At 39.0% G+C, this 27,171-nt stretch overlaps 3 protein-coding genes across 9 annotated transcripts in view; 2 read left to right on the top strand and 1 right to left on the bottom strand.

Annotated features, from left to right (window-relative positions):
• The window catches only part of lrrk2 (leucine-rich repeat kinase 2), a 36,816-nt gene extending 26,271 nt beyond the window's left edge, over nucleotides 1-10,545 (bottom strand). The window contains exons 1-11 of one of the 3 annotated variants that reach the window (XM_088006567.1): nucleotides 9,939-10,545; nucleotides 8,269-8,354; nucleotides 7,777-7,886; nucleotides 5,502-5,590; nucleotides 4,260-4,394; nucleotides 3,848-3,982; nucleotides 2,244-2,393; nucleotides 1,156-1,275; nucleotides 377-525; nucleotides 219-298; nucleotides 30-136 (exon numbers count right to left, since the gene is read on the bottom strand). In XM_088006567.1, the coding sequence (XP_087862693.1) occupies nucleotides 30-136; nucleotides 219-298; nucleotides 377-525; nucleotides 1,156-1,275; nucleotides 2,244-2,393; nucleotides 3,848-3,982; nucleotides 4,260-4,394; nucleotides 5,502-5,590; nucleotides 7,777-7,886; nucleotides 8,269-8,354; nucleotides 9,939-10,074 (1,297 nt within the window). In that variant the 5' untranslated portion in view covers nucleotides 10,075-10,545. The remainder of the gene's footprint in view (nucleotides 1-29; nucleotides 137-218; nucleotides 299-376; nucleotides 526-1,155; nucleotides 1,276-2,243; nucleotides 2,394-3,847; nucleotides 3,983-4,259; nucleotides 4,395-5,501; nucleotides 5,591-7,776; nucleotides 7,887-8,268; nucleotides 8,355-9,938) is intronic. The other 2 variants (XM_088006568.1, XM_015008619.2) reach the window with 2 other exon arrangements.
• Nucleotides 10,546-11,775: 1,230 nt separating this feature from the next.
• LOC106911857 (proton myo-inositol cotransporter-like) lies at nucleotides 11,776-22,328 on the top strand. 5 transcript variants are annotated; one of them, XM_088006573.1, is made up of 13 exons: nucleotides 11,778-12,396; nucleotides 13,587-14,046; nucleotides 14,772-14,931; nucleotides 15,017-15,225; nucleotides 16,303-16,411; nucleotides 16,493-16,656; nucleotides 17,240-17,354; nucleotides 18,732-18,857; nucleotides 18,957-19,075; nucleotides 20,133-20,285; nucleotides 20,481-20,653; nucleotides 21,852-21,917; nucleotides 22,003-22,328. In XM_088006573.1, the coding sequence occupies exons 2-13, from the start codon at nucleotides 13,602-13,604 to the stop codon at nucleotides 22,009-22,011; spliced, it is 1,848 nt and encodes a 615-aa protein (XP_087862699.1). In that variant the 5' UTR covers nucleotides 11,778-12,396; nucleotides 13,587-13,601; the 3' UTR covers nucleotides 22,012-22,328. The 5 variants fall into 5 exon arrangements, with proteins under 5 accessions (XP_087862697.1, XP_087862699.1, XP_014834161.1 ...); XM_088006572.1 differs by having other exon boundaries at nucleotides 11,781-12,396; nucleotides 21,849-21,917; XM_088006571.1 differs by having other exon boundaries at nucleotides 11,776-12,396; nucleotides 21,852-22,328.
• Nucleotides 22,329-22,481: 153 nt separating this feature from the next.
• Nucleotides 22,482-27,171, top strand: part of kif21a (kinesin family member 21A) — a 61,897-nt gene continuing 57,207 nt past the window's right edge. Inside the window, exon 1 of the mRNA XM_088006570.1 lies at nucleotides 22,482-24,743. Within this exon, the coding sequence (XP_087862696.1) occupies nucleotides 24,700-24,743 (44 nt within the window). The 5' untranslated portion in view covers nucleotides 22,482-24,699. The remainder of the gene's footprint in view (nucleotides 24,744-27,171) is intronic.

Here is a 27,171-nt window from a genome sequence, read left to right as displayed (position 1 = left end):
GCAGTAAATATGTGTTTCTGAAAACTCACTGTTGTTGGTAATGAGCATGGCGATGGCGCTGGTAGCAGCAATGAACACACTGGAAGAGGAGGAGTGAACCAGCATGGTAGCCATTAACTGTCTGTGAACAGGAGTCCTGAAAAACAGTCATCCAGCTTCCATGAAACAGTGTTTAACTCATTCAGAAGGCTTTTTTTCCCCTTTAAACTCCTACATACCTGTCATCCTGCTCCTCTTCTGAAGGGTTAACTTGGGCTCCATGCAGTAACAGACTGTGAATGGCCCAGCTCGCAGCTTCCTGAGATGGGAAAAAGGGAGTTAGATGGTGACTTTAAGAGTTTCTAAAGCACCAGCGGCTAGGAGCTGCAGGACTGACCTGAACAGCCGGCTCGGCTGCATGGAGGTCCAGCGCCGTGCAGCAGTCCTCCATCCAGTCCAGCCCCAGGTTCTCCACCTCCTCAGGGCCCCTCTCCTCTTCCTTCAGTCCTTCCTCCGCCACTGTTTTGTTCTGTACGATGGTTGCAGCTGCAGTGTGGCAAGCAGATAACACAATGCAGTACATCCATTAAAAAAAAGCAGAAGAAATATAATCTTGTTTAGATGTATGGAACACCAGCTGTGTTTCCATTACAAATGTGTGCAAAACTTCATCATAAATTCCGCTGATGTAAAAAAAAACAACAACTTTGCAATTGCGGTGTTTCCAGTAAATAAGAATCGCAATTAAAATCACACGTGTGAAAGTTTGTTCACGTGAAGCAATTTAAAAACATGCAGCGCCGTCATCCTTTACTTCCTGTAGCCATCTTCTCTGTGGTCTGCAGCAGTGGCAACATCCAGTTGATGATTATGTGATGCAAATAAAAAAAAGTGCTTCCATTACAGTTTTGAGAAATAAACCAATTCTAAATAAATAAACCAAAAAAAAAAAAAAAAAAAAACTTGTCCTAGCGCAAAAACATTTGACCAAAAATCTAGTTTTTTTTTTAATTATCGTGTTGCCATTAAATAAAGTTATTTCCAAAATATCAAACTGTGCATTTCTGTCACCAATGGAAACTCAACTATTTTCAGTAACGTTTTGCTACTATGTTGTGTCGACTAACTTCCAGGACGTTATTGACTCAAGTCTAACTTGTGAAGGTGTGTGCTCACTAAGTTCAGCCAGGCAGGACAGAGCTGCAGCTTGCAGGACAGGGTTGTTGGGAAAACTCTGACAGGCTCTCACAATGACTCTCTGGACGCCGTTCCGTACCAGGATGTTGTAGAAGCTCTCTGCAGGAAAATGAAAGAAGAGAAAAAAAAGACATCTGAGTTAGACAGAAGCTTCTTTTAACCTTATCAGCTTTAAAAAACACATTAGCTTATCAAAGTGGATCAAATTCAAGCAGTAGTGTATTGATTTCACAAGCAATGTTATCTTCATCTGTCAATATGTGAGCAGTTATTTATTGACAAGGAATCTCAATGATTGCTTAGCTGTTTTACTCTAGTTTCCTTTTATTCAGATAGTAGTTAACTGAGAGAAGCATGAGTTCTCTCATAAGACAGGAAAATAATATATTTAACATAGAAGAAGCCACATGATGAAACATATTGCATAAAAATAAGTATTAGTACTTTTCCTCACACATTAAACCTTTCCTGTTTTAGGACAGTTAGGATTACCAAAATTGTTTCTAATTTACTAAACTCAAAATTAATGATTTTTAAAGGTATTCATACATTTCCTTATTATTTTGTGTAGTAGCCTTTGAACTATATGACTTTGTCAAAAGTTTTTGCTGTCCACCCACAAATTTACAAGAGTGTACAGGATTTTTATACATTTCTTTTATGTGTGAAATCTTACCCTAGAAAAATAATAATAAAGAAAAAAACACACCAAAACACAAACATGTTTGCATCAGACAAATGTACTGGCAGGTCAATCTCCAGTACACTTTGGACATCACTGGATTAAAGGCACAGTAATCTTAGTTTATGCAAACTTCTGAATTTGAATCAAATTAGAGGAAAACAACTCTATACCAAATAGAAATACTTTTAGTGATCTGAACTGGAAATGTTCATCTGATTTGATCTTAGTTCAAGTGTCTTTTTTATGAGTTATTTTATTGAAACTCATAAAAAATATTCCATTTTTGGACAGAGGCACACCACTAACAAACAAATATGAAATTAAATCAGACTATTACTGAGGAGGAGTAGGAGGGTGATTAGTTCAGAAGGACAAACATCACCTGAGTTGGAGCTCTGACCTGATGTGAACCTCCTGAACAGCAGGCAGGCCGTCTCCTGCAGCTCCTCCACGCCAGGGAAGGCGTCCATGGCCGCGATGATGATGGTGTAACACCGAGTGCCTCCCGACATCAACACCTCCACGTTACTGCCTGCAGGAGAAACGCATGTCGACCTCATCACGAGCTTTTGGTCATGCAAGGCAGAGCTGATATGTTTAAGAGAGCATTTCTTCACAAACTAATGAGGCATGTACAAAGACAGTAAAAACAAAAACAGAAATGTAGTAATTTCATCGTGATTTTACATATTAAAATAAAAACCATCTCCGCTTTAGGGACGCACCAATGCAATATTAATATCTGCATCGGTCCCAATATTTAAAAATATTATAGATCGGGTACCGTGACAGTGTACCTGATCTATAAAGGCAGATCTATTCAGTCTAATTCTTTGTTTTGTGCTCTGAGCCATGTCATGCTTTATTTATTTTACATTATGTTTACACCTTCTGAACAATCTGAAAGAAGGTTTGTTGCCGTTTATATTTTCATGTTTGACAAAGGTAGTCAACTTACTGTTTTTGTCAGTTTCAGTTTTTTTAACATTTATTTTACCTTGGCTGTTCTACTCCTAATTACACTGAACTAATTAAAGTTGTTTTTGACCAAGCTTGAGAAGCTATTGGTGTATTTTAGTGCAGAGTCATCAAATACATTTATAATTCAGTACATTTATGTCTGTGTTTAAAAACACATTTTAAGTCAATTCAACTGTTTTTCTGTATCGGATCGGTATCGGCCGATACTAGACCTCAGATATCGGTATTGGAAGTGAAAAAAGTGGATAGATTTGATTTAATTCAGAGTTTACATGTGGTTAATTATAGTTAATTTATTATTTAACAAAAGGTAGTGATTAGTTTTACACACATAGTCAAGTTGTTACACGAATGAAATCATCATTCATCTAAATCTTGGAAACCTAGACTTTGTGTTCATTCAGGATATCTTCATCCGCTGCTAAGACCAGTTTGACGATTTGAAACTTTTAGAAGCGATTAAAACGAAAGCAAAACATAAAAATCTGGAAGTAATTTTACACCCTCTCTCTTTGGGTACTCCATAAATATAAACTTTGACAAGTCTGCAATTTAAAGCAGCACATTACGACCTGTCAGAATTTGGACATGTTTGTGATTTCCACAAATGTATTTGATGTAAAAAAATAAGAATAAACTTTCTTGGAAAGGGCTTAAACCAGTTAGCTGGCAAATAAATGTCAAACAGCTTTAACAGGACTCACTCCTGTTTTTTTGTTTGTTTTGTTTTGGGGGGTTTTGCCATTGGGGGAATTTCCAAATAGATCTGTTTGCTGCAATGGGGCAGAATAACTTCATTCATGTTACCATGCAGCCTAATTTACATCAGGACAGCCAAACAAGCTTTACAGGTTTACAGTGAAAATGTCCTCACAGCTGCTGAATAGCCTTTTAGAGATAAAAACCTCTTTCTTGTAAGGTCAGTGTAACCCATGCTTCAATTCAGAGAACAACTCAGAGAGTCAGACATTTTCCGTCTCATTAGGGGACGTATTAGCGGCGTACCTGTGCGAGCTAAAGGCAGTAACACCTTCATGGCCTGAGTGAGAAGCTTGGGGCTGGCAGAGAACTTCTGCAGAGCTGAGAGAACCACAACATGGTCCAGGTTTTCCACAAACTCGCCCAGATGGTCGTCACTTACTATAAAGAGAAAAAAAGGACAAAGAAGTTGTGATTACTAATATACAGCTAAGTAACATCAGTCCTCCACTACCAACTTTACAAAAAACTGCTTTCTACTGGTATCCACTGTGCAATACGGCCAAACATTTCCACATTGGACATAGCTACAGAACTGTTGTGACTGGTTTTGATGTGACGTATGTAACTGAACCACCAGATTTTATTATTTTCTTTTAAATGAGAACAAGTTTTTACTCTTCTAACACCATTAAACAAGAAAAGGTTGTCAGCCCACCTCTGTCCAGCAGCAGCTGCAGAGCCATACAACCTTGGAGTTGAACTTCCTCGATAGAGGGAAATGTCTTCATCGCAAGCACGACCAAGCTAAACACGTCCTCTTCTTCATCCAGCAACAGCAGAGGAATCGGATCTGTCCAAAATTGTAGGCAAACACGAATAAATAGAGAGAAACTAGAGAAACGAAACAAGAGGATTACAAAAGTTATTTAGAAATCAGCTTTCGGAGTGTATGGCACAGAATCCTGGGTAAAGAGAATAATATAAGGCGGTGTTCCACAAGGTTCAGTATTGGAAGCTAACAATTTTTCATTGATTTAAATGCTGATTGTTTCATAACTAGTGTATTAAAAGCTGAGGCAGTTGCAAGTCATTTGAATGCCTTAAGCTCAAAGGCTATGTGGGTTTTTTGTCACTTTTGTATTGATTATATCAATGACCATGATTCATTTTAATTAAACATGTTATAATTGACATATTAAAATAAACATGGGTGGAGTTGTGGCACTTTCAAAACCTATACTGTATTGGACCTAAATTTATTTTGTTCAGGGATAGAAATAAAGTAATTGGTAAAAAAATAAATAAAAGTAAAATAAAAATGGAGATGACAGTTAAGAAAGTATACAATATGAGCAATGCTTACATTTTTGTGAATTTAAGGTTATACTGATATTATATTAAAGATATTAAAGTGCTAAAAAGCTATTTAAGACTTGTGAAGTTATTAGCAAGGAAATATTAAGCTTTGCTGTATGTGTATTCCATTTTTAGTTATTTTGTACTATATTATATGTTTTATACACTGAAGAGTGTGGCCAGAGCAAACCAGGGAGGAGAGAAAATCATCTGAGTATGCCTAACATTTATGATTAATGCTTTAGGGTTAGCACAACTATGTTTTTAGTTAGCATTCCCCACCACTGCCCAAATGTAATCCATCCTGAAACAAACACAACACAGTGAAGTCAAGAAATTATTGTTGTCCTGGCAACTGCTAAGCCTACACTCATCCACAGAACTGACAGAGAGGCATAATTGATTTTTCCACTTTTACACTGTTTTAGAGTTGATGGAAGGCTTGTTTTACACCACAGCATCAGACACATCGAAATTTACACATCTGTCATCATGGAAGTGATTGAAATACTTGATCTAATATTTGGGTCAGTAAGCAGGTTATTTTGGTTATACAGTGTATGTATGCAGGAGTTCTTTCCTACACATAGACATAATGTACCTGATGTGAGCAGAAGCGCCAGGGCTCTGAGTCCAACAATGGTTACTTGATGGTCTGCAAGAAACTCCGATAAGACCTTCAGGATCTGCCTGAAAACAAAATCAGAACGAGAAATCGTGTTAATAGAGCCGCATGATGTTGGTGAAATCATGTAGTGGCAAAATTATTGGTAAAATAGTTTAATATTGGTATCTACTGTGACAAATACATATTTTTCTTAGTTCTCCCTTTTTTAGCTGTTCTTCCAACACTCCCTTAGCATCTTGGGTATTGTAGTCCGAGCAAGACAAACACCAATTCTTACTGGCAAAATGGGAAAGACGAGAGAGCATATCGATCAAGTACGGCAGTAAGTTAGGGAATAGCTTCTTGCCAAAATGTAGACATTTCTACTTTTGAAGCGATAAGAAAAAGGTTAAAACAATTGGGACATTAAGGAACAAGTCTGAACAAGACGCTGATCTCATCTAGATATGATGTAAAGTAAGCTCCATGGTAAGAGAAATAAAAATGTCTAAAAGGCACGTCTTTATCACGAGTGCAAATAACTGTGGAAGGTGTACTGTGAGAGGAAAATCCCCAACGGCAGATTGCATGTTTGGTCGTGTTGTTAAATTAAGCTTGGGCAACTTGAAAACTGACAAAATTTGCGTTATGTGAACTAATTATAAAATTCATAGATGGCTATTCAAATCATGTAAACAAAGGAGAGGAAACCAGGTCAATGGGTTCAATGTCTGAGGAAGGGAAGGGCAACATGTTTGCCCAGAGGGCTGCGATCTGTACAATACTGCATCATAATTATAGCGCCACATGTTGGACATTTGACGACAAATGGAAGAGTGTCATAGTTTGTCATCAGGCAATGTTTGTTTTGCTCACTTCCTGTGTTTTCATGACTGCTAACTTGCAGATTTGTGGATGGTTGTCTGCTTTGTAAAATATCAATGTAGCTACACTTGAGTGGATTTCATTTCTTTTTATGTTGACAGAAGAGATTAAAGGTTGCTCATAACAAGAGGAGTGGAGTCAACTTTTCTTATTCTTAAAGCATTTTTCTCTCTCAGTGGCAGAGGACAGGGCAGAGCAGGTGCTATACATTGTTAGCTAACAACGACACACAGGTACATAACCTACTTGAATAATTTCATACTATTTGAACATTACTGGTATGTGGCATTTCATTATCTCTTGTCTATGCCTTTTCATACCGACTCATCGATGAAGACAGGACCACTGATCAAGTATCAGGAACCAGCTTTGGCCTTTCTTTGCTCTCCTGCCCACTTTGGATGTTTTTTGTAGTTCAGCCAAAACAAGGCAAATACAGCTAGTTTCCAAAAAGATAACTACTACATTTCAGGGTTTTTTTTTCCAAACTGTTGTTGCACCATTCTGTGCAAGTTCTTTCATTTGCACTAAGGAAGTTCCAAATATGTCAATGTGATATTTCCCCCAAGCAATTTCTCATTTTAGTTATAACAAACTATTGATTTTGATTGGCTGATCCGTACCTCACGAAGGCTCCTCTGCCAGGAACTTTTGTCATTTTGGAAGATACAGACTGAATTGAACTCTCAAGAAGCTTTTGACTGTCAAAGAAGCTGGACCTGACCCAGTTACAAGGCCTTCAGTGATCAACCTCTGTGGAATGCAGTTGTGTTGAACAATTCTTTAGACTTTATGGTACAATAAGGCTACATACACAGCAGGTATTGATGCTCAATTCTGATTTTTTGCTGAAAACCATTTTACAACCCCAAAGTGACTCATGTGCGCAACGGGAGCAGACAGTAACGTCACAAGATCATAACATAAAGGAAGATTAAAAAACAAAAAAAAGGCATGTCTAATAGCAACGGCCTTTTGTGGAGTACTGACTGCAACTTCTGAAGAGAAGTGTGTCTGCATACAACGTTGGAACTAAGAGTGGTGGGATGGTGAAGTGAAGCGCTTTACAGACACAGAATTCTTTCATAATTCTTAGAATTTTTCAGCTGTTGTTTATGTCCGGGTTTATATTAGTTTGTCTGAAATTGTGTTTCTTTGACATTTGCGGAATATCGACAGAGATTTACACACCTGTGTAATGGAAACGCAGCTACTGGCTGGGAGAAAGTTAGTTGCATTAACGGTGCGAGTACACGGCAAACATTCCAGCCCACCAAACACAGGGACTATTGAACACACACCGATGTTAAGATTGTGAGTTGAAATATTTTACAGGTCTGTAAAAAGATATGAATCCCTAACAAATAGGTTTGTCTTCACTTACTGGTGCACTGCCAGTACCTCCCAGTCTCTGCTGGCCTGCAGAGGTCTGCAAAGCTCCTCCAGCGTTTTCGGCCGTATTTCAATGAGCCGGCACAGCAGTGACAAGCCCACCTGAGGTAACAAGAGGTGAAAGAGGAATCATATCAGACAACTTTTTTTTCTCTCTCTCTAAATGACTAAACTGGTTTCGGTTTCAGGACCTCTTGGGAAAGGCAGGTGAGTGTGTCACATCTGTGCTTATACTGTCTCACAATCATACTTTCAGTTTGCGTTGTACTGCATTTCTTAGCCTGGTAAGCAAAGATACACCTGATGCCATAAATTGGCTGGATCAGACAGAGAAAAGTCGCTTACAGATTAGTCATTTTCTAACAGAGCACACACCCTTGAAAGCAAGTTTGTAACTTCACATTTCTGTTGCTTTTTACACAAAAAACTCTCCAAACAGAAGCTAAAGGTGAAGCCGTTGACAGGTCAAGATGCGAAGGGTTACCTCCTGGACTTTTTTGCTGTTTGTATAAGATGAAAGCACCACTGTGAGGGGAACGTGGACATCTTTGTCTTCAAAAAGCTCAGCTGCTGCAATAACATGAACAAGAACAAAAAAAAAAAAAACATCAGACCTGACAAGTAAGCTTTAAACACACGACTGCTTCTATTTTCAACGTGACTGGAAAGAAGTCACATTAAAAATAGAATTCAAATTTGAATTCCAAAAAAAGATCAGTGTTACAGCAAGAACAAGTCAAAGGAAGCAGTAATTACTCTGACAGGATTTTTATTGCAGCTTTTTAACTGTACTTAGCTTTAAGTGTGGGTGAGTTTAGCTTTTAAAACATCACATATTTTAAGAATAAACCTGGAAATGTTAAACATTATACCAACAGAGATACAACACCATCTGACTGAAATGCAGGATTGACAACAGTCCTAAGGAATTTTAAATGAGTTTAGCATCTCCATCAGCAGCTATGAGGTGAAGTATTTATAATTTAAAGAGGTCATATACACCGTCAGGAACAAGAACGTCTGCACAGTTAGAAAAACTAAAATCTGACCTGAATTTGGAATAAGCTTGCTGGAAACATCTTAAAACTTTCCCAAAATGCCATAATCTGATTTGTTGGAAATGTGATCGGAATTGACAGTTTGCAAAATTTGCCTCTCAAATATCTTTTCTTCTTGGCATCACATACACTGGTAATCAGCACACTGTGAAAACTCCTGTTTTTACTAAAGGTGGTCGTATTTGCTGATAATCAGCTCATCAGGGAGATGTTAGATTTGCCCCCTGACTGTAAGAGTAAATTGGTTAAAAGGTATTGCTGTTTTCTAATTCAGATTTTTCTGTGGTTTTTTTATATTGCCAAATGGGCTCTCCCCCCAGGGCAGCAAACTCTTGGGGGCGGTGGGGAGTGTTAAGAAAATGAAAGTGAAAATCCATGCCAGTTGTGTACCAAACTAGTTTCCTATTGCTTGCTGCATTGATGATAAATGGGAAGTGTGCACCAACTGTAAAGCATTTTCTTAACATCCTGGTTGTTTCTGGTTGATTCCGCTATATATTTTATGTCTATATATATATATATATATATATATATATATATATATATGTATGTATGTATGTATGTATGTATGTATTCCATAGTTGCTTTCTTGCACAGTGATTCTGAGTGAAGTTCAAATTAATTTCAAGTGAACAAAACTTGGGATACACAGCTTCTAATTTATTGGCAAAAATAAGACAGCTGGCTTATTTTACAGGTAACTTAGTATGATTTTTTTTACATATATGTTAAAGAATACTGAGATTGATCTTTTATACTGCACAACTATTTGTTTAAACATGGTTTGACAATAATCAAATATTTCTTCCACTTATTTAAAAAAAAAGATGAAGGGTTTTAAGATGCATAAGTGGGGTTTATTGTCATTCTGCCAATAAACCCCACTTCCTGGGATTTTTGTAACAACTGCATAAAGTTTACTACGCACTACATCTTAGATTATGCAGCAACTAACTGGACTGTAGGTTTTTGCATGGAGTCGTTACCGTTTAAAACATAAATGTCCTCAATCTACTGCAGCATGGTTACTTAAAGGTTTTCCTGTTTGCTACCAGCAGTTTGGTGAACATGCAGGGAACAATGGGGGGTTTCCTACCATGTTCCGTTGCCGTCAGGGACCGCAGATCCTGCAGGATTTGGATCAGCGTGGACAGCTGCCTGTCCTCCTGCGGGTTTTTCAGCCGCACCAGCAGCTTCTTCAGCCTTCCTTCCAGCTCTTCTTTGTTAACCATGGTCTTTGAAGAGTTGTTTTCCTGCTGAAGGCTTGACGTGCATTTAGGTCAATCAGTGCACTCTCTCGCAGTGAGAACCGAGAACGTGTTCCGTGAGCCCAAGCTGGCTGTTACAGCAAACGTCCCCGACAGCCACATGTATCATAACACCATATTATTATGCGTTACCTTGTTTGCGTAATATTACAGTAGCTACAGTAGAGCTACAAGTTGTTATAAGGGGGAAGCTGTCAGTGACGAGGAGTTTCGGTCCCAGCGTTGACATCAGCTTCCTCTCATAACTTTCCTTCGCGTGTTCCCCATTTTTCGTCCACGTTCCGGTGTTTCTGTGGGAGACGCCGCTGGTTCCTCTCTGACTGTTCCTGCTTCTCCACGGTCACATCATATGACTCGAGCGAGGAAAAAAAAACTTCCCGTTTAGAGAAGAAGAGACTGGAAAGGGACACCGCGCGGTGGCGCAGCACGAGGGCGCAGCTGTCACACCGACACAAGTTTGGAACCAAGTTTGTCTCGTGAGGAATGTTTTGGAACTATGGCAACATCGGCTGATAAGTGACACAACCCTAAAAATAGTCAACCTCTAAAACTTTTTTAATTTGTATGATAGTTTGCTAATTTATAAATACTCAACACTGATTTACGCCGTGTTCCATTGACAGCACTTCCCAATCTGCGTTACTCAAACACAAAGCAAATTCCATGGGTGAAGAACAAGCGTTAGACATGTTTTTATATGTCTGAAAACATTTTTAATACAACATATATTTCGTTAATAATCCGGAATGAAGAGGGAAAACAATTTTTTCAACGTACTCTAACGTCACCGTCAAATGATTTGGATTTTGCGGCGCATTCACAAGTTTTACGGTAATCAGAATGCGTCTCAGAATCCCAGCGTCACTAGACAAAAACTAATAGATCCAAAAACAAAATTGAAAATAACTATTTATGGCTTGTTTTTCATTTTTAGACAACAAATCTTTGTATTTTAGGGAAGAAAATATGCAAGTACGCAATCATTATTTTGTATTTATTTTTTATAACGTCGTATATTAAAAACAACAAGAAAACCAAAACAACTGTCAGCCGTGTCTCCTATCTCAAACGTGTTTAATTCTTTGGCGCGCAAATAGAAGTGTTACGGTAGTTGGAATATATGGAATGCTCGAATGCCTGAAAATAATTACATAGTTTTAAAAACTGAGAAAAAATAGCTCAAATTAAACATTTTGACAAAACAAAATAAAGAAAAACTTAATCAAGATATTTTTGCTGTCCTATAACCTATAACTGTAATTATGTAAGACATCTACATCCTTCTGGAAGCTGAACTTCAGGGTTTACCTTATCTAAAACATTCAACCTTTTCAGTGTGAGTTTAATGTCAGCATTAACATAAACATTGCATTAAATGACTTTGGGTTGTTTCAGAGCAAAATAAGCATTAATTTTTTATCAAAATAAAAGCATTGTCTGTTCTGTCTGTCTGTGTCTGGAATAAAGATGATGATGATGATGATGATGATGATGATGATGATGATGATGATGATGATGATGATGATGATGATGATGATGATGAAAATGTCATCATGGCAACTTTCAACATTCTCATCTATTTATTATCTTGTGTAACTCATAGCCCACCTTGGAACTTGCTTATTGTTTAGAGTTGTAAAGGATTGTTTCTCGAGGCACAAAAAAATCCTAACAGATTTATTCTCTATATTTTAAATGTTTTTTGCATATTTGTATTTATTAATTAAACAAGTATTACCCTTTATCTTTTTTCAAAATATAGGTATTTGCATGTAGTCTTGGACGTGGGGGGAAAGACTTGTGAATATCTCACTGAACAATAGTGAATTACTTCATTTTTTTCTAATTTTCTTCACGTTTCATATTCATGTTTTATGGCACTACGGTGATCCCATACATCTGAACATTTAAAAAAAAAAAGAAAACAAAAGAAAAAAACTTTTGTGGAACTAATTAATGAGCACATAAAGTTTGTGCTATAATAAATAAAATACGAAAAAACATGACGTCTTGAAACTAGAACTAAGTGCGTGCAATAAAAAAAAATCAACTCAGTAATGGAGTCGAAGTCCGTTGGTCTTTGGAAACTTCCATCTATAAACCTTGTTGAGTCTCTCTCGCTGAACATCCAGATGAACAGGTTACGACCATGGTTACGACATGACCTGGACTGCCGCCGCCTTCCTGCTGTCCCTTTAATCGGCAATATCATATGATCCAACAGAAAGCTTCCTGTTCGCCGAAGAAGAAATGCTGTGCAGCAGAGCGTTGGAAGTTTTTTAGGAGGTAAGTGGATCCAAGTAATACAATTATAAAGAGAAAGCAAAAAATAGATATAAAATAATAACTAAACCAAAGCAAATCATTTGTCTGAGTCAAAGAAATAGTTTGAGGATTGAAAAGTTTACGTTCAACGAATTTGGATCTATTAGATTAGTCTATAAGCTCTCTATAAACTAAGATATGCTTAAATGCATTCATTTAAGCAAATCTTCATAGCAAATAGTTTTCTATTTAATGCGCTTATGAAAACAACCAGCGAGAGAAAATTGATCGAGTCGCCGTTTGCGGATGTTGACTTACAGTGTCAGCAAATGTAGTTTTGGTTTAATGAAACTTGCCGAAAAGCAGCGATTTTCAACTGTGACACAGTCATTGCATTGAGCCTGACGGTGGTTGCAGATAACCACCGTCAGAACTCTTTCGAGTTCTCTTTTTGAACTCGAAAAAGAGACGAGCAATGAGCTTCCAGAGGTCGTGCGTCAATATCTCCGCCATATTGCGAGGGGCATGAAAATTGTAAAACGTAGTTCGGCTTTGATTTTTTTTTTTCTTAAATAAAAGTTCTGTAAATAACAGTAAAATAGAATTGCTTCTGTTAAATTCTTTAGACAAGCTAGTTTAGCATTCACTAAACTAGTGTGGCTAGCTGTAAACCACAAAAAGACTAGAATAAAACATCTTAAATCACAAACTTCCTATCAATAATGAACATTTCTGATTTTTTTTAACGTCGTTATTCCCTAAGGAAAAAAAAAATCAAATTTTCAGGGAGAAAGAATGTTATCCTGTATTTGTAATTCAACTGTAATAATGGATTTACGGATAATTGGACTAAAACGGCCCCAACTTTAAAACGTGTTTCTTCCTCTTTTTCACTAACATGCCTATGTAGACTGCCTACGTCACGCAAACATGGCTGCCCCGAGCGCTTAGCAGTCTCCTTATCAGATGAGTAAACAAACAAATGTGCCCTGCCAGTTTACTGCCAAAGTGCAGTTTGGGCTTTTTTTTCTTACGACGTTGCGACTGTCGTCGCTGCTGTGACAGAATATTAAGCAGAAATAGCAAACGCTGCCTTATCGCCTGTTGTTAACCAGATAGTAGGTTAAGTTTGACTCTAACTTGGTGCTGACATGCCCCCCAAAAAGCGCAGGTTGTTTAACTAACTAACCCCGGCTTTCTCCTGTGTCCAGCAGCTTCAATGACAGATGAGTAACCGCACAGGCAGCAGGAGGCAGAAAGCTGCAGAGGATGGAGAGCGGAGTCTCATTGGACCTCCGTCCGGACACGCCGGGGAGAGCGTCCGGGATCAAGACGCCTCAACGACCCCGTTTTTCGTCTACTTGCTGGCGTTTTTCTCCGCCCTGGGTGGATTCCTCTTCGGGTATGACACTGGGGTGGTCTCTGGTGCGATGCTGCTCCTGAAGAAGGAGATGCACCTGAGCGCCCTGTGGCAGGAGCTGCTGGTGTCCAGCACCGTCGGAGCCGCGGCGCTCTCCGCCCTCAGCGGGGGCTTCCTGAATGGGTGGCTGGGGCGCAGGATTTGTATCCTCATCGCCAGCTTCATCTTCTGTGGCGGTGGGATTGTTATGGCTGTCGCCCTGAGCAAAGTGGTCCTCCTTGTTGGTCGCATCACAGTGGGTTTGGGCATCGGTGAGTAACTCCAGTTGGTGAAGTGAAGAGTATAAATCAGCGGCGACCCCAAGGGGAGTGCATAGGTCCCCACCAGATAATCATGTTCATTTCACACAAAGGCATACAGAGTTATCTTCTTCAATCAAGACGTAAATGTAATACCCGATACATAAAGAAATACATACATATATTCTATAGAAATTTACATACATTTTTATTTAAATACACATAATCTAGTTATTATTTTCTTTTTTTAGCTATTCCACCCCAGCAAAATTTTACTTGCAATATATAATAAAACACATTAGTACATTAAAACCACTTTTTGCTGCAATTCAATTTTGAGTTATTTACCAGTTTTTCACACATCAGCAAGAACTTAATAATTTTCAAATAAGTGGATGTTGTTTTTCTTCATACACATCCCAATACAACTTACCTGATGTTGGATTATGAGTTTGATTTGAAGTACAACGTTTGAAAAATATACTTTAATTTAAAAAAAAAACAAGAAAAAGTCTTTGGTGCCCCCAAAAATCAGGGCCCCAGGCTGCTGCCCCTGTAAGCCCTTCCTGAAGTCAGGCCCTGATGTTAAGGACTGACGCTTCCCTGGAACGTCATTCTCCACCTTAGTCTCAAGTCTTTTGCTTGATGCTGCTACTCTTTGCTTTAAGGCAGAGATTACATGTGCAAAATGCAAAAACTGGAGTTATGACTTACAAAAAGTCTCTTATTCCCAACAGGCATTGCTTCTATGACCGTCCCTGTATACATCGCTGAGGTTTCCCCTCCGCACCTGCGAGGCCAGCTGGTCACCATCAACTCTCTCTTCATCACTGGTGGCCAGTTTATTGCCAGTGTGGTGGACGGAGCGTTCAGCTACCTGAGTCACGATGGCTGGAGGTATTTGACCTGAAATGTCACCTTTCCTCTCTGGTAATTTCTGTTCAGCAGTGTCCTCCTCCAACTACTTCCCGATCGATCCCAGATACATGCTGGGTCTGTCCATCCTGCCTGCCGTGCTGCAATTCTTCGGCTTCATCTTCTTGCCGGAGAGCCCCCGCTGGCTCCTGCAGAAAGGCCGGAGTCAGGAGGCACGCCAAGTCCTGGACCGGATCCGGGGGGGCCAGAACATCGAGGAGGAGTACGACACCATCAGGACCAGCATCGAGGAGGAGGAGAACGAAACGGGATCAGGTCTGAGAGACTCAAGGCTCCCGTAGCTTTTTATGTGGCTCTCTAGACCAGTGTTTTTCAAAATGGTGGCCACCATGGGGAATCAGGGGGATTCAGAAAGATGGAGAGAAGACATGAGGGGGGAAAATAAAACAACCGAATCTAGTATTAATAATAATAATAATAATAATAATAATAATAATTTTAGATAATAAAAAGACCAAAGGAACTGTCCTCGTACAAATAACCCCTAATAGCTCCTGGCTGACTAAAATAAGGAAGGATGAGGCAGCACTTGTGTTAACAAATGTAATAATTATTAAATAGTGAATAAAAGTAAAGCAACGCATTCTAAAAGCTGATGTTTCTTTACATATTAGCATTGTCTCTGCGTTGGAAAGGGGTCCCCAGCCAGAAACTAATGCACTTTAGGGGGCCATGGCATGGAAAAGGTTAGGAACCTTGCGCTCTAAGCCATTTGTGGCCCTTGACAAGACTTTCTTCGACCTCCGACCCCTAAACATCTGGCAAATAAAATAGAAAACAGTTGTTGCTCCAAAAAGTGTGAAAAATGTGGAAATTTTCCATTTTTCTTTTACTAAGGCAAAAGTCCTTTTTATGTTTTGGATATGCACATTTCATAAATATTTTGTTTATTATTGAACTAGTAAAATAAAAACAACAACAAAAAGAAAATTCACAACAAACACATTTTTGGATTTTTAATTTAATGTATTTTGTGACCCCCCCCCCCCCCGGCCCCTCCCATCCTCCCTCTGCCAATAGTTTAAATGAGCTATTTTCGACCACCAAACCATCATTCAGTCAGCTGTAAACATGAGGTTGAGTGACAGCGCTAAGCCCCGCCTCCTGGCTCTGATTGGTTGTAAGAAATGATTGTTGCCTTTCTTCAGACAGCATAGCAGCTCGGGGAAGAGGTGGAGGAGATCGATCTTTTCACAAACTATCTGTCTCATATTATACTGTCACGACATGGGGACGGCTTTAACAAATATGTAAAAACAAAAAAACTATTTTTCATAAAAGTTACATACTGCAGCTTTAACGTCACGTTGGAAACTAACTCTTGGTTTTCAGGAGGCGTCGTCATTTTGCGCATCCTCAGCTACGGACCGACTCGCAGGGCTCTCATCGTCGGGTGTGGCCTCCAGATGTTCCAGCAGCTGTCTGGGATCAACACAGTCATGTATGCCCTGCTTGTCCTGTCACATCTGAGACGTTTTTACCTCGCTCTGCTAACCTCATCGCTCTGTTTGTTCGTGTCCAGGTACTACAGCGCCACAATCCTGCAGATGGCCGGGGTGCGGGAAGACAAACAGGCGATCTGGCTGGCTGCTGCAACCTCAGCTACCAACTTCGTGTTCACCCTGGTGGGAGTTTGGCTCGTGGAGAGGGTGGGCCGCAGGAAGCTGACGCTAGGCAGTCTTTTGGGTTCGTAACTGCTCAGATTATCAAATTTTAGCTTGAAAGGCAGTTTGAATGGCAAGAGGACTTCTTAAAGGGGTAGTGTTGTGTGAAAACAGCTTTTTTGAGCTGTGCATCATGTTATAATGTTATTCTCTCTTCATAAACATTCCTGGAGTGTTGTCTCAAAGAGCAACCCTCCACTGTCCTACTCAGCTCCTTCAGACTAGCTAGCAGCAATTAGCAAACATCTGGTGGAACTGAGCATCAGCTGAGCTCATTACAGGAGCTACTTCTCAGTGCAAGGCTGGTAAAAAAACATTATCAAAGGGTTAATAGAGGAGCCATGTTGTGATGACTTCCTGAAAGTAGAGTTTCAGAAAGAGCAGGAGTTTCTTAAAGAGACAGAGGCCTAATTTCAAGGCATCAAATTACAAAGCAACATTTTTTTAAAGTCATATTTGGATATATACAGCATTTTTATAACAACTGAAGGTAACATAATTACTTAATTGTGGTATAAAAAGCCTATATGTGCCTAGGAAACACAATACTGCCCCTTTAAATTTCAGAAATGTTTGTCTCAAAGCTTTTATTTACTCTGACGCAGGAACTGGACTGAGTCTGACTTTGTTGGCTGTGGGGTTCCTGCTGTCGGCCCAACACTCTCCTCCTGTCACGCTACACCCCGTCGACTTTCACAATTCCACCTGCAGACTTTATGGGTGAGAAAACCAAATTCACAAAGGAGTCACTTCCCTTTTTTATTTTCTCATTAGAGAAACCGACTGCTCAAAGATGGGCGTCTTCTCAAGTTCCACTGCTGCACTAAACGAAACCATCACTGTTCCTCAGAAGGCTAATTTTTTGTTCTCACTTTTGGTTTTACCCACAAATTAATTTCAGCCGTGTTCTGTTCTCTTGAGAATGATAGTAAAATCATACTCTCAGCATTTAACATGGCATATTTACAGGAATTGATTTAAGGGAAGCTGCTCCTCTGAGTCTGTAAACCTGATTGTTTAGGATTCCTGTTTACATGTTTGTTTATTTGAAATTCCAACTTCCCATTTGCAGTAAAATGTCGAATGTTTTTATGCCGCATATTTTTCGTGAAGAGCAATGCACCAAGATTGCAAGTTGGCACAAATTTCAAATACAGGTGACTCACAATTTGCCTTTCATAAAGCATGGCTGCATACGATGCCTGTAAAAAGTATTCACCCCCTTGGAAGTTTTACCCTTTTATTGCCTTTTGAAATTCGTTATAAGCAACAAAATTAGGCATTTTTGGCCAAAAAATTTACAAAAAAAGCACAGATTTCTTCAAAATAATGACAATCAAATTAAATAAGTAACATAAAAGTGACTGCATAAATTTTCACCCAATTCGGGTCAGTGTTTATTAAATGCATCTTTGACTGCAATCACAAACCACCTCGTGTATCTTTTCGTGGGTGCCTCGGGTCGCTGTCCTGTTGGAAAATAGATGTTCTCTGACTGATGGAAACAAATGATCTTACAGAGATTTCCCTTTATTTTGCTGTAGTCATTTTACCTTCTACCTTTACAATCTTCTGTCTCTCAGAGCTGCTCTTCCCCATCCCTCCCCCGCTCAGCTCCTTCAGACTAGCCAGCAGCAATTAGCAAATACCTGAGCTCGTAATAGGAGCTACTTCTCAGGTAAAAACGTTGTTAAAGGGTTAATAGAGGAGCCGTGTTGTGATGACTTCCTGAAGGCAGTTCCAGACAAAGCAGGAGTTTCTTAAAGACACAGAGGCCCAATTTCAAATTACTTTTAAGTAAAATTTCCTTTCGTCATGTTTGAAGTATATGGCTTTTTTTTTAACATTGAAGGTAACATAACTACTTGATCATGCTATAAAATGGCACTATGTTTGTGTAAATAATACTGCCCCTTTAAATATGAGTGGATGCTTACAGTTATATGACCTGACTAGACTTTTGTCTTGTTTCATCTCAAACATTTTCTGTAGTTCTACCTACTTGGCTGGCTTTTTTTTAATGACTGTTTAATTTCTTATGAGAGCCTTTTTTTTTCCTGCAGGCATGTTTAGGTTAACCATGTTTCCTTCTGCCAGGTCCTGTGAACCGTGCATGTTGGATCCAGACTGTGGATTCTGTTACCTTGAAAACGACGCCGGCGTGTTCAACTCTTCCTGCGTTCCTGTCAGTCCGGCATCGACCGACAGCGCAGCCTGGGGAAGGTCAGAACACCGTCTGCATGTGCTTTGAGTTGGACGTGTAGAGTTTAACATCTAAAACCAGTCTGCTTTCTTCCTTCTTTTTTTTCCTTTTTCATCCAGATGTTCTAATCGGACAGAAGAATCTTTCAGCCCATATTGGGCTTACAACTACTGTCCCACATCGTACTCCTGGGTTGTTCTTTTGGGCCTCATCCTCTATCTCGCATCATTTGCTCCAGGTCAGATCACCTCTTTTCTTTTCAAACGGATAACAAGTTGCTTACCATGTAAAGATGAGTCTTTTTTTTTTTGTTTGTTTTTTATGACATATGTTTAATAGGAATTATTTACAAAACTTTGATTTCTCACAAAATGGGAAGAATTATCATAACATTACCTGAGAAAAAAATGAAACAAAAATCCATTTTTTCCTACAGTGAAACACCAACAGCTAGCAAACACAGCAGCTCATTATTTTAGTGATAGATTATTCCATTGATTATTCTGACAGATTAATCTGATAGAAATATTGGCACAATCTGCAGATTTTTTGTTTAAACACTTGAGCCTGTTTTATGCAAGACAAGAAATGTGGAACTCCCCCCTCCCCCAAATAATTCCATTTCTTGTTTTTTTAAGTAAGAAAATAAAAATTTTATTGCCTAAAATGCAACAATATAACTCTCTCTTAGTGTGCGCTTGATCATTTGTAGCAAAGGATACATCTGCAGCTGAAAGAATACATCTTAATTCTACGGTAGTCTGTTGTGGGTTTTTGTTGTGGTTTTATTTTTGGAAGAACCGATTAATAAATGGATAGTGATTTTAATTGCGTTTCCTATTTAATGCAAACACAGCAATAATTGTGCTTATTCAACATTAGCAGAATATGAACCAAGTTTTGCACACATTTGTAATGGAAATGCAGCTAACGGCTGACTATTGCTCAAGGCATTAATACGTTAGCTGTTGTTTTCCACCTTAAAAGGGAAACTGTTGTGTCCCAGAAAACTCTCTTTCCTATGAATTTTCTTTTCTTTTTTTTAACAGAATTAGAACTGGGTGAAGCTAAAACTAGGTCCCTTGAGGAGCAGAACACCTTTACAAAGTTTTTTTTTTAGTCTTAATCCCAGATGCAAAATGGTTATATTTTTTCATACACTTTTGGCTCTGAGTTTGCTGTTCTTTCAGCACTTGCCCTTTTTATTGAGTCTGTGTACTCCAGTTAACGATTAATCGATTACTGATTAAGTTGACAATTATTTTTAAAATTCAGAGACGCTATGCGTGTTGCAGGTATGGGCACGATGCCCTGGACGGTGAACTCAGAGATCTACCCGCTGTGGGCACGCAGCACTGGAAACGCCTGCTCTGCTGGCGTCAACTGGATCTTCAATGTGCTGGTGTCTTTGACGTTTCTCCATGTTGCAGAGTATCTGACGTATTACGGTAAGGGTAATGCTCAGGACACCTGCACATCGCTCTGTTAAACTGTAACTCGTTTGTCTTCATTTAAAACGTTTCCACAAGAGTATTTACTCTCTGTTCTGGTGGGTACATGCTAATCCTGGCTAATCCATTGAGGGTTTCCAAAATAAAACAACAACATCACCAGAGACCCCTGCTTGACTTCCTGTCTCCCAGGTGCGTTCTTCCTGTACGCGGGCCTGGTGGTGTTGGGGCTCCTCTTCGTCCTCTGCTGCCTCCCGGAGACGAAGGGCTTACAGCTGGAGGAAATCGAGAACCTGTTCGCCAGGCGGCTCTGCTCTTGTGGAGATTTGCCAGCGAGCGACGACCGCCACGTCCACTACATCCGGGTAAAAGGCAACAACTACCTCCATTCTGATAACGACGCCTCAGATGTAGAGTAGAGCGGGTTGGCTTTTAATTTTTGGTTGCTTTTTTTTTTTTTTACTTTCTCCTATCTATTTTGATTCTGCTTTCTGTTCTGTCTGAAGACTGCTTATGCAGGGAGGAAAGACAACAATGCTGCCTTAGAAAACACTGACTTTTCCGTTTCCATTGGCAGTACAATTGCACAAATTGGAATTACAAAAATAAATTTGCTTAATGGAAGCACAGCAATTTTGACAAAAACTTTTTTTGATTAAATGGCTTTTGCCCTAGGACGAGGTGGTTTATTTGCTCTGTCAGAATTGGTGGATTTCTCAAAGCTGAAACTTTTTTTGCATTGCACAAGTCACATGATCAACAACTAGAGGTTACTACTGGCAGAAACGACAAAGAAGACACTAGGAAGTGGCAGAAGGATGTTTTTTAATGACTTTTCATGTGAACAAATTCATTTGTGTGTGATTTTAATTGTGTTTCCTATTTAATGCAAACACAGCAATAATTGTGCTTATTCAACATTAGCAGAATATGAACCAAGTTTTGCACACATTTGTAATGGAAATGCAGCTAACGGCTGACTATTGCTCAAGGCATTAATACGTTAGCTGTTGTTTTCCACCTTAAAAGGGAAACAAACCTCTCCATGTGACAGAAGCAGATCATTGTTGTGTCCCAGAAAACTCTCTTTCCTATGAATTGAACCATCATCTGGCTGCAGAAATTTTACAAAAAAAAAAATAAAAATGATTAGAGGGACCAAACCTTCAGTTCTCCTCAGCCATTCTGGAGCGTAAAGATACGTGGATTTATACCTCCTGCAAACTCTGCATGATTTCAGTCTGACACCTACTTCTGTGGTTTAGCCTGGGAGAGTTCAAACACGGGACACCGGCAAGAATGTGTTTTTGCTCTTAAGATCCATGAAGATTCCCAGCGATTTCCGTCACATCACAAAACACATTCTTGTCAAATTCACTAACGTGGTTTTATTCTCCTAATCTGGGCTGGTGGGGGAAGAAAACAACCATGGTTTGCTGTTTTCGTGGTGGGAGTCTGCACTATGTAAGCCAAATGTTTTGTTGGTTTGTTTTTTTTTTAAACTGTTTTTTACATTTTAGAAAGTGTACGTGTTCCTACATTGTTATTGTTTTTCTATAGCAGTCTTCAGATTACAGGCCAGCACATTATGGAGCAGTGGACTCAGACTGCGCCATAGCCTATATCACTGTAAGTACAGCCTCATGGTGAAGTGCTAAAAGCTTTGCCTTTATTTTGTAACATTGTTATGAATCATATGTCCTTGTTGTTGCAGCTCAGATAATCGTGGCCAAGTGTCCCTGAACAGGAGTCGTTTTTTTACACAGTCATTTTGTGCTCATTTGATTTTGTGTTACTGTGGGTATTTTCAAACTGTACAGGATTTCTTACTTAAACCGTTGTTACGTTGTTGATTTTATTTATACTCGAGGTGTTTGCAAATTGCACAAAATGTCCAGCACACTGGAAGACCTTTGTATCTGTATGTTTTATGGTGGCAACTGTTTTCTATGAACTATGAATGCATTCCGACGCTTTGCGATGTAAAACGATTCAAACTCTGTCCCAAGTGCAAAAATAAAAGATTATGTTCTGCCAGCAGATGTTGACAAAGGTTCCCTCTTCTGCTAGAATAATTGTGTCTGAGGTACGAATGAACTTGCTGCTACAAAAAGTACATACGTTTGATCATTTTTTTCTTTTCTTTTTTTTTTTTTTTGTCTTTGTGACAATGAATTTTGCCAGTAAATCTCACACTGTTTTGAAAGTCTCTTTATTTTCTCTAAAATGTTGCCACATTTGTGTTATGGCCACTCTAAGAAAATCAAAATTATACACTCTAAGAAAATCAAAATTATAAAATTACGAGAATAAAGTCGTAATATTACAAAAATAAAGTAGCATGAAGAGGAAGTGCCAGGCTGGGTGCAGTCCTCCCATGCACAAAATAATGGTATGCTGTGTTTCTCCAACTATCAGTTATCCAATTCAGTAAACAACCAAACAAGAGTTAATTACAGAATATGATATTTAGCATTATCAGAGAGGATTTCAGTCAAATTTTGACAGATAATATATTATTATGCTTCCATTAGAAGACAAATGTTGGGCATGAGGAAGCCTCATGATGTACGGGGATGTAAGTAAGATAAGTAATCGTAACGTAAGTGGCTCTCAACACAAATCTTTGTGTCACTGTTTTTTCCCTCTGAAGCCACAAGATGGCACCATTGGTTTGGTCTGTTGAAAAGTGGCTCCATTCTTGGCTCCTCTATGATCTTCTGATGTTAAACAGTAGCGGAGCACAAGTCAAGATCACCCTCAGCTTGAAAATAAATATTAGAATTATGTCCACTGTATATTCTCAATTGAGAATACCAAATGTGTAAAAAAGAAAAAAGCATGCTTTATAAAAATCAATAGGCATTAATGAGTCATATGAGATTATAAAATCTCTATTTTTTTCCTTGAAAATGTCAATATCTCACTTTTCTCTGAGCTTGCAGCTGGATCGGATTTTCATGAATAAATTTAGTTTGATTTGCTTTTAATGTTTAAAAGGATAATAAAATTACTGACAATTAAAAAAAAACATAAGTGATCTGTTTCTTATAATTCTGACATTCTCCACATCTAACTCCTGCTGTGAATCATCAAAATGTTTGATATAATGTAAGATATACTATCTTGTTCATCTATATTTATTTTAAAGTGGGACAAATATTCTTTTATGATTGTTTTTATTTTTACAAGGAAATCTAACCAGTTACTTTTCTACTTACTGTATTTTACTATAAAAGGAAAAATTACATATTTTGGCTTAATAGGAAAAAAACAACAATATGTGAACTGATACTGTTTTTAATATACACTGCTCAAAAAAATAAAGGGAACACTCAAATAACACATCCTAGATCTGAATGAATGAAATATTCTCATTGAATACTTTGTTCTGCACAAAGTTGAATGTGCTGACAACAAAATCACACAAAAATCATCAATGGAAATCAAATTTATTAACCAATGGAGGCCTGGATTTGGAGCCACACACAAAATTAAAGTGAAATGTTCCCTTTATTATTTTGAGCAGTATATATTTTTAAGGATCACTTGTTTTATTTGTGATAAGAAAATCAACTTATTAAAGTTGATATAATAATAAAAATATGTGTTCACATTTATGCTTTTCTATAGAACATGGGGAATAAATGGATTAAAAATATGCTTCTATTGATTTGTACAAAGCACGAGAAATAGGAAAAAAGATAAAACAATGTACATTTCAAACTATCAAAAATTGAAATTGCAACAGTTGTGATTATATAAAATAATAAATAAAGTGGTCTTACAGTGCTAATATTAAGGCAAAGCGAAGGCAAAGCGAAGAGGAAGGTGTGAATAATAAAGCTACATGGAATAAACTCTTTCAAACACCTGTATTTGTTTTTTCTCCCAAAGTCGTTCTATGACGTCATTCCGCCGGCAATTTTTCCAAGTAAGAGAGGGCGTGGCTTGCTGACGCATTGCGGCTCCCTCCCGGTGTGTACCGAGCAGAAAAAAAGAGGAATGGCAGCGCGCGGATGCGTTTTTTTTTAACGTGCGTTTCTGCGCGCGCGCATGGCTTTCCCCGTAGCTAAAGCCGTAGCGGCTCTCTCTCAGTGTGCATGTCAAGCTTCAGCCGAAGCTGAAGCACCCGGCCAGAGCGGCACAAAGATGCGGTGCATCACTTAACTTTTAGCTCATACCATGGTTTGAACACCTTCAAGGTTATTTTTCAGCTAGTCTCAAAATGACGACACTGAACTCGAGGTGAGAAGCGCCGTCTGCCTTGTACCGAGGAGAGAGTGCGCACTGCTTTCTTGCCTTTTTTTTTTTTTTAATCCAAAGGGAAATAAGCCAAGATACATTTCTTGTTGTTGTTGCTGCAATACTATAGTTTTTCGACAGTTTTTTCTTTTCTTTTTACGGAGCAATGACGACGGGACAGGATGAAAGTTCAGTCCGCGTGGCACTGAGGTAAGTCTCTGAACGTCTCCATCATTTTACTAAATGCGTAGCTGTCTTAATTGCCCGGTGCCACCTGTCAGTCAGCGCCGCGGGCCTAGCAAACATCTGCAGGTCATCAGCAGCGGATGCTGCTCCAGAGACGTCCTCTGCCTCCAATCATTTTATTGCGAGGGAGGCATTTCTTTTAGACATTATGGTTTAGGTTGAGATTTTTAGGCTTTATGTGGGATGTAGCAAAACAAAGAAGCACTTTTCGCTCAGCTCAGGTGCGCACGCACAAGCTCCGTCCCCTTGCACGCGGCATCATGCGCTGGGAGGAGTGATGTTTATCTGTTGCAGCGGCTCAGCTTCCAGACACGGTGAGACAAAGAGAATGAGTCCGTTTGTCCAGCAGCCTGGCCTGGCCTGGTCTGTCCTCAGGGCCGCCCGCAGAGAGACAGATAATCGTTGAAAGAAGAGCTTCACGGTCAGCCACGTTTCAGGAGGAGGGGCGGTGGAGCATTCAGTTCATCTGTCAACTCTACTTTTTGTCTGTACTCTTTCAGTAGAGAATCCAGTGATGGATCTCACTGTTAAGCTTTATTCCAATCAGATCCGACATGCGAGCTTGCTTTACAAGGAAATGTAGAGATTAGGGAATGATTACATTGCAGAGTGCTGTCATATTGAAAAGAGCCACTCCCACCCATCTGGTAAGGAGGCAGAGATGGACTTGTTAAGGAGAAGCTAGTGTCTCTTTGTTTCTGTTCTGGTCATCATAAAAACGATGCATTGTTGATTTCTTCTTCTCCTTTCTTGTTGTTTTGAATACAATATTTGCCATGCTTGCACTTGATCACTTTCCCAACATGTCTGCCTGTACTTGCTCATAAAAGTGCATCATCATTGCTCATTAAAAGATGCTTTGTGGGGAATTTTGTGTTTTGTGAAATTGGGGAAAATCTAATTTAGGATGCTGCAAAAAAATTGTTTTGTGGTAATTAATCTGTATGTTTTGGACCTTTTCTTTGGATTTTCTTTTAGAAAGGAAGAGACAGGCAGATCGAGGCCTGCTCCACTAGGCAATAAATCTATTAATCACATGATATATTAAGACTAGCTTAATAATTCTCTTATCATTTTTTTTTCTTATTTCTCTCTTTCTTTCTACCAAAAGCTGGATGACAAAAGTCTTCACTCTGGACTCAATTAATTCTTTTTTTTAAAGGACAATTTTGTTTACAGAGTCTTAAATAAATCATGTTATTTGTTGTTTCTGTTTTGTGGATTTATTTTGCATATTTAAAATGTCCCAGTGTTAAATGTTCATTGGGACTTAAAGTTTAATGATCTCTGAGAATGTGTTCTTGCATAATTTGGACATTACATCATTATGACTTGAAAATGATCTCACAACAACAATATTATCATTTATTGCAATAACTTCTGGGACAATTTGTGTTACTGTGACCAGTGACGTGCGGTGAGGTTCATAGCTGGCGAGGCACCGACTTAATTATAATCGGATTTACAAATCTAGACCCCTGTATGTTATTGTTTACATAAGGAAATTTCGCGCATGCGTACAATGCTGGAGGGCAAAAAAACTATTCTTTAACATGTGATGCTTAGTCACGCCGCCACCGCAGAATAATTCCGTTATCTCAATCAAACTTAAGACATGTAGATATATTATTAATTTCGTGCTGTGCTTAACAGCAAAAGGAGAAACCATTACAGTACAACTCAAAACCACGTGTTTCTCGCTCTCTGTATCAGCGCAGCTGCTGTATGGCTAAATCGCTGTTAAATCTGCAGTTGTGGAGCCACAATGTCTGGGTTCATGAGCGCCCCCAGCGATGAGGCAAGAGAACTGCCTGCCTCACCTCGAATCTGTTCTCTGCCGTTTCTGATCGCTCCTCCGCACACGACGTTACACACAGTTGGTGACAATAAAAACACAGTACATTAAATACATAAGTTAAATTATGGAAAGTCAGTTCATACATTAAATGTTTTTGTAGCCATTTCATTGGCGACGTACAGACAGGAGGAGCAATGCTCTCAGAGAATGGCAACCGGTGCAGTTAGCTAGAGGTTGCGCAATCCAAGGGGAGGCTCAGCTCACTGCTGCCTCACCGGCTTCGAATGGGAAAATAAGAAAATTCAGCGATTTTGAAGAAAAAACCCATCAGATTTGGTTAAATTAAATGAAAAATAGGTACTTTATAGTACAAACCACAGGGTGAAAATATCTTTAGAAATGATTTTATTATTATATATTATTTTTCCATAATGAGAGGTGAGGCTCTGCCTCACCTGCCTCCCCTGACCGCATGTCACTGACTGTAACAGGCCTAACTGAAGCTAAAGTAAACTGGGGTGTTGACGTTCTATTGATGAGTTGTTGGTTTCTGTTCACCTGAACAAATCAGAAAAATACACTGCAGAAGAAGTC

The sequence above is a fragment of the Poecilia mexicana genome, unplaced genomic scaffold (genome assembly GCF_051168715.1).
Source record: "Poecilia mexicana isolate PSO_F unplaced genomic scaffold, ASM5116871v1 scaffold_6, whole genome shotgun sequence".
Lineage (NCBI taxonomy): Eukaryota > Metazoa > Chordata > Actinopteri > Cyprinodontiformes > Poeciliidae > Poecilia > Poecilia mexicana.
This window is presented reverse-complemented; position numbering and strand designations above follow the sequence as displayed.